At 41.9% G+C, this 7614-nt stretch overlaps 1 protein-coding gene across 4 annotated transcripts in view; it reads left to right on the top strand.

The window, feature by feature from the left end:
- The first annotated feature begins 477 nt into the window (after nucleotides 1–477).
- Nucleotides 478–7614, top strand: part of LOC308590007 (uncharacterized protein) — a 28134-nt gene continuing 20997 nt past the window's right edge. For all 4 annotated transcript variants that reach the window (XM_081199669.1, XM_081199667.1, XM_081199668.1 and 1 more), the window contains exon 1: nucleotides 478–2083. In XM_081199669.1, the coding sequence (XP_081055795.1) occupies nucleotides 1993–2083 (91 nt within the window). In that variant the 5' untranslated portion in view covers nucleotides 478–1992. The remainder of the gene's footprint in view (nucleotides 2084–7614) is intronic.

Below are 7614 nucleotides of genomic sequence, written 5' to 3'. Positions count from 1 at the left end.
TTGGTTTATTTTATACAGTTTTTACTCTGGCATCCATCTTGGAACCGCTCCCAAGAACACAGGCCTTGAGCATGCTCAGTGCCAACTTTTTCCTCAAAAACCCCCACACTTTTGCCTTCTGGCCTCTAGATGGCAACCATGTAAACATATCTTACCATCATTCACAGATCCCTCCGTTAATTAAAGCTATTCTCTTCTCATAGGTTCTCTTGTTTGCCCTGGTGCTTGCACAGTATTAGATTTACAGTGCAACCCACTGCATGTCTACTCAGAATTAAGTTCCATTAAGTTCAGTGGGGCTTATTCTCGTGGGTACAGGATTGCAATTGGTTAGTTTATTGCTGGAAGTATGGAAGTCTGTATTTTAAAGATTTGAATATCAAGGAATTTGTTCATAATTAGGGTTGTCTAACCTGTTCTTCTTGTTGAATGGTCCTCTTACTGTAATTGTTTACTACTACAGTGGTACTTCGGGTTAAGTACTTAATTCGTTCCGGAGGTCTGTACTTAACCTGAAACTGTTCTTAACCTGAAGCACTACTTTAGCTAATGGGGCCTCCTGCTGCTGCCACACCGCCGGAGCACGATTTCTGTTCTCATCCTGAAGCAAAGTTCTTAACCCGAGGTACTATTTCTGGGTTAGCAGAGTCTGTAACCTGAAGCATCTGCAACCTGAAGCGTATATAACCCAAGGTACCACAGTACTACGACTACTACTGCTGCTTATTTATTTAATATTTATTTATTTAGTTAGTTGCACATACCCCGCCTTTCCCCCCTGACAGGACTCAAGGCAGCTTATACATAAAAACAAGAAATTGCTAAAAACATAGAAACATTGGGGGGAACAGTCAGTAAAAAAACAATTAAACATTAACATAATCAAATCTTGTTTAAAATACCGGTATACAAACAATTGCAATAGAAACAGCACAGCACCAGCCCCTTTATTAAAGCAGTCAATTCCCCAAAGCCTGATGGCGGAAGGACAACAAGGAGGAAGCCAGTCTGTATTCTCCAGGGAGGAAGAATCTCCAGAGTCTGGGAGCAGCTACTGAGAAGGCCCTTTTGTCCATTCCCACCTAGTGTGCCTATGAGGGTGATGGGGCCAAGAACAGGACCTGCCCCGAAGATCTCAAAACCCAGGCAGCTTCATATGAGGGAATGTGGTATTTCAGATAGCTTGGACCTAAGCCATATAGGGCTTTATAATAGAATATGTTTTAATAGCTGTACATTGCCTGGAATTTGGTTATGTGGAAGGAAGAGTTCAAAGTATATTAAATAAATGGTCAGCTCGGAGTCAGTGACTTTATTATAAAACTAATATTTGAGTCTACTCTTGGGTACATTGCATTATTTTATAGCTATCTCAATATGGTTGCTGATTCACACATCACCATTCCAGTTTGGTCAACAAGTTTGGGGTACAATGCACTGGCTTATTTGAGTTTGAATCTATATAATCAATGCTATGTCTACTTACCTAGAAATAACCCCCATTGAACTCAGTGGGACTTACTTCTATATAGGCATGTATAGGATTTGCTGTAAAAATGCTCTGCTGTGGCTGGATGTAACTTTAATTAATAAAGTCTCATTAAATATTACACTCCAACTCAACACTTGCCTCAGGTTCCCCACTCTGAATCATGGACTGGTTGTCCACATCTCTCTGCTCTTTGTAGCTCTTACCTTTGATCTCTATTTTTTGCTCTCGCATGTATTTGCCTTACAAGGTACTATTTCTGTACATTCAGACATGTGAGTAACACATTTACCAACAATTTGCAAGAGTATTTCTTACAGTGGTTGAAACCACCTTGCTTCTCTTTTGAAGAACCAACTCTCCCATGCTTCTCTGTTTTGACAAATTACACTGAACCTAGGAGGTAGAGTTTAAAATCAAGATAGAACAGCCCTTTATCTTTTCTAGGCAATGCTATGGAAGCTCTGTTACTGTAGGGATGTTTCTGAGGATATTGTGTTCTGATGTACGTGCTACAGCATTCTACCAAAATGAACTCTCAAGCATTTTCTATTTTTCCTGTCCTGTCAATGGTTTATATACTTGTTCTTCAAGGTAAGTTTCTTTTTGGCTTGGATGTGAAATGAACTGGTTGTTGTTGTTTAGTCGTTTAGTCATGTCCGACTCTTCATGACCCCATGGACCAGAGCACACCAGGCACTCCGTTCTTCCACTGCCAGTGTGAATGAACTACAACCAAGTAAATATTTCATGGAAGTCAGTGACTTGGTATGTCATGCTTATGTGTAGGATTAGACAGCGATTGTCGTATATCAGAGTACTAAGATTTAGTCTGCTATAATTGCATCAAATCCAACAAGCAGAACTGTAAGTGGTATATGAATGGGATACATTTTTAACGGGTGAATCATAATTAAATTTCCAAAAAGTTTAATGCACAGTAGTACTATTGATGTTAGAAATTGCTTATTTAGTCCTTCGGTAAAAGAGGAGTCAAATGTATTTGGCTAGATTGGTCAACCCCCTCCCCCAAATCTCTTTAATATAATAAGATAATGGACAAAACAATAAGGTAAAGTAATTTTGATAATGGTGCTTTGATCACAGAAAGAAACTGAAGCCAATGAGATTGCAGATATGTTTAAAAAACAACATGCCTTTAAAAAAATCACAGATATAGAAAGAAAGGATACATATTTTTGTCAAAATTTATGATTAAAGTCCACACATCTGTCATTGTAATGGGATGGAAGAAAATCTGGAGCTGGTTGTAAGGTCTCTAATAGTAACATAAAACTATGAGAAAAGCCTTGCTGGATCAGACCAAACTCTCATCCAATCCAGCATTCTTGCTTTCATAGTGGTCCATGAGATGCCCATGTCCAAAGCCTTGTGTCAACTCCAAAATGAGGAGGCAACTAGGAAACAGGAACTTTGCCCTCCAGGTTCATGTTCTAATGTAGCACCCTGCTTGTGGTTAACGCTTAGCTGGAATGAAATATTCAACGCAGCAATAGAGAAATTAAAATAATTATTTATTTGTCAGACAAATAAATGAGAGGCACAGTGGTATATGGTTACCAAGCTCTGGCCTGGCCTCCTGCCATTATGGCCAGCCCTTATATTCCCTTAATCCAGCCCCCTTTGCTCCTCCTGTGGCTGCCTCTGTCCAATCAGCCTGGTTGGATTTCCTATTGGCTGATTGCTATATCCAATCCTAAAAGATACACCCATATCCTCCTGTCCTTATATGGAACACAAAGAGCTATATATTGTTACATCTATAAATGACAAATAAGTAGTAATATATCTTACATGTGTCTCAACAAGGAATCTTAATTACCAGCTCACCTCTTGCCCTCCTTGCCCTATTGCCTTCTAAAACAAATGGTTAATCTTAAATTTTTATCTTAAACATATGTCAAGGATCTTGAGTTTCACATCAACATTGAAAGATCTCCTTCATTTGAAGGTTTCCAAACAAATGTCTGACAGCCAATATATCAGGACTGCTTGGATGGCGTCTCTTTGTCTGGCAGGGGGGCTAGACTGGTGGCTGACTTAATTTCAAAATACAACTCTTACAACTATATGAAATCTAGCATTTCTTAAATCCTTTGCATAATTACATCTATGCCAATACACTTAATACACAACACAGGTAGCCTCTTAAAAAGGATAAGGTCTTTGTAAAAAGGAACTCAGTTTAAAACAGTTTCAGAAGAAACCTCTTTAGTTTACATCCCCCCCTTCAGCCAGCTGCTTCAGCCAGCTGCTTTTCCCATTATCTTTTCCCAACATTTATTGCCCTCAAACTCTCTCAGTTTAAGAAAGAAACAGCTTTAAAAGACTTCCCAAAATTTCTGCCAGCTAGATGCTTCTCCATTTGGTCTTGGCCTTTTTAACCTTGGAAAGAAGATCTGGCTCATTTTACTGGGAGGCACATTGGCATTATTTTACTATTTACTCATTCCTAATCATGTTTATCTCTGCCTTTTTTATCTTCTATAACATGTAGGGTCAGTGTCCTCGTTCTTAGCCTGTATTTCAGCTTTTACGACTTTGAGAATTGTTTTCTGCTATCAATCAAAGGGGCCCCTTGTCTAGGAAGAAAACACTGTCAGTGTTTTCTTAAGCAGCTAGCCTTCTTGCCTGGCATGAAACTTTTGAAAATCTAAGCTCTCTCTTTAATATACAAGTCCTGATCAAACATTAATAAAATGCAGGCTTATGCCTGATGCCTCATTCCCCCCTTTCAAGCTCAAGGACCTTCGTCCCAAGTGTCCTTGATAGCTTGACCTTCATCATATTCCTGAGGTAAAGCTCTGTATAGGGCCATGATATGAGGTAGAGTTTCATTTGAAACCATCTTGCTAATTGTACTTCTAAAACATGAAATGATACATGGCATCATACATAAAACCATTACCACTACCGTCAAGAAAAACAAGCAAGACAATAGTATCCCTTTGAGTCCTGTGACATTAGGTAACCAATTGGTGAGCCATCCCATATCCCATCCTTCCCATGTTTGTACTGGGACATGTGCTATATTCTCCATCTTTGTGGCCAACACACGGATTGCCTCACCATTATCTGAAATGTTAAAGCAACAGGCATTCCCTGTCAAGTTCAAGACTCCACATAGGCCTCCCTGCTTGGCAAGTACATAATCCATTCCCATTTTCAGCTGCAAAATGGCGGCTCTACTTTCATCCAACTGTTGTGCAATAAGTCTCAAACTCTGGGCCGTTGCATTGGTTACAAGTTCCACTACTGCTTGCAATCGAATTATTCTGTTTAGATTATAAATAGGATCCCGTGCCCCTTGTATGAGCTCACCAGGATTCCAGGAGGCAGGATCATAATAGGCTATAATGCGCTCTGGTGGCCAATCATCAGTACCGCTCCAACTTTGGGTACTTCCTCCTGCTATATGAGAAATATCAGCGTTTCTTCGTGTACGCTTGGCCAAATTAGTGGGCATAATCCACATTGGTGGTAATACCCATCCCAGGAAACAAGTCCCACTCCATTTGGAGGGGAGTTTCTTGTATGCCCATTCTCCACATATCCACCACAACCATCGGGTCTGAGGTTTTTGGTACGTGGAGTACAGAAGGCGAAATATCAAAAGAGGTAGAGAGTTCACAGTGCAGTATGTTAGATTGCCTTTTTCTGTCACAGTTATGTTCCATACCACTTTCCATGCATGAATAAAAGGAGGTGCACAGGGCAAGGCATTCCGAGTTCGATAGGTAGTATCGTGTGCCCAGGTATTCTTAATATTATCCCAAGTATAGTGACAATGAGAAGAGCCTATCATGGTAGAATCAGCTGCATCTGATGATTTATGTACACAGAATTCCCCTTGTACAGGTATAACTCGTAATGGTTTAGTTGAGTTCCATCCGGGGAAATTCTGTACTTCTGTTTGGTGTGGTATTTCGCTTACCATACCAATGGCATCTAATGGTATCGGTAATAAGGGCATACCTCCCTCTGAATCATCTGGCCCAAGAGAGCAAACAAGGCAATTGGTCCTATTTGCAACATTGGCTACCATTTCAGCTAAACCTACCCACATATTGTGGTCATGGCGGAATCCATATTTAGTCAATTTGGTCAGATTCAAGGACCCTTCCCCTTCCCAAGGGATCAGGATTAATAATAAAATCATGTTGATGTCTAGCATATGCATTCCTTCCACAAAAGATTACCTTATTGTGATAGCAAATAAATATTAGTCCCAATATAACTCCCCCAGTGACAGAAATGGGGAACCACCAAGACCAAAACATATATCCCGAGGATCCCCAATGAGTAATATCTCTGATAATTATTCCACAAGGGGGGGGATTCAATTAATTGTATAAGAGAATCTTTCCTTTCACAATCGCTGGTTCAGATGCTCCTCAAGCTTCAGGCGTGCGCAGGTCAGCCAGCTTCCAGGTTGTGGCTGCAGCAGGCCGGTCGTCTAATGTTGCCCGTGACCTAGCCCGTTCCCGGTAGGGCTAGATACAGGGGTTTTTGGAGAGAGTCAGTTTAAGAGGATTAGAGGGGTCACCTTTGCACGTCCAACTGCCTTCGGACTTCTTCAAACGGGAGTGATGAATCCAGGGGGTCACCTCAGCTACCTTCACCGCTGTTGGAGTAGAGAGCAAGACGGTGTAAGGTCCACGCCACTTAGGTGCAAGTGGATCACGTTTCCACTCTTTCACCCATACGCTATCGCCAGCCTGGAACTGATGAATCGGCTCGGCAATGCTGCACGGCGTGCGCTCGAGGGCCCACCTGTTAAGAGAAACAAAAACACGGGAGAGAGATTGCACTTGTCCCTGTGTCACATGGTCTCCTATTTGTTTAAGATCAGCTGAAATATCCTGAACAAAGGAGGGCGGTCTCCCATACAGGAGCTCAAAAGGTGACAACTTAAGTCTTTTTGTGGGTGCACACCGAACACGAAACAGTGTTATGGGTAACACATCTACCCATCCCAATCCCGTTTCCTGGGTTAATTTTGCCAATTGGGTTTTCAGAGTCCGATTCATTCTTTCAGTTTTCCCTGAACTCTGAGGCCTATAGGCTGCATGCAGTCTCCATTTCACTTGTAGGACTCGACATACTTCTTGTACTACTTGATCAATGAACGCTGGCCCATTATCACTTCCAATGCATCTAGGTAACCCAAACCTCGGGATCAATTCAGTGAGGAGTCTCTTAGTTACCTCTCGTGCCTTTTCAGTTCGGGTGGGAAAAGCTTCAACCCATCCGGTAAAAGTATCTACAAACACAAGGAGATACTTGAATCCCTTAGAAGGGACCAGCTCTGTGAAGTCCACAATTAGGCTTTCCATGGGGACATATCCCACATGTTGGATTCCAGGAGGTTGTACCGGTCCCTGCCTGGGATTGTTTTTAGCACAAAGAACACATTTCTGTGAAATGCAAGTTGCTAATTGTGATAGGTTAATAATATACAACTTCCGACTGAGACTCTCTCTGGTTGCAGTACCGCCAAGGTGAGTAGATTCATGATAATTTCTTACAATTGTGCCTGCTAGATGATGAGGTACATAAATCCTATTGTCCGGCAGGATCATCCAACCGTCCTTCACAACTGCTCCTTCCTGTTCAGCCCACTTCCTCTCTTCTGGGGTATAGTGAGGTTTAACTTCTTCTGGAACTACCTCTGGTATGAGGGCTGCTATAAATCCTCCCACAGGCTTTTGGGCTGCCTCTCGGGCTGCTTTGTCAGCAGCATGATTTCCTCTGGTTATTGGATCCCTTCCTCGTCCATGACCTTTGCAGTGCATTACAGCAATCTGTTCTGGAGCCCATACTGCTTCTAACAGGATTTCTACTTCAGGTCCATATTTCAAGGCCTTCCCGTGGGCTCCTATTAGACCTCTTTCTTTCCATAGAGCACCATGTGCATGCAGGGTTAAGAAGGCATATTTAGAATCAGTATAGATGTTTGCCTTACATCCGGCTGCCAATTGCAGAGCTCTAGTTAAACCTATAAGTTCAGCTTTTTGTGCTGAGGTGCCAGCAGGCAAAGCTTCAGCTTCCACAACTTCCTCATTGGTGACCACAGCATATCCTGCTCGTCTGGCACCTTCATG

The sequence above is a fragment of the Podarcis bocagei genome (genome assembly GCF_964188305.1).
Source record: "Podarcis bocagei genome assembly, chromosome: 6".
Taxonomy (NCBI): domain Eukaryota; kingdom Metazoa; phylum Chordata; class Lepidosauria; order Squamata; family Lacertidae; genus Podarcis; species Podarcis bocagei.
Note: the sequence above shows the minus strand (reverse complement) of the source record. Positions and strands in the feature narration are given on the sequence as shown.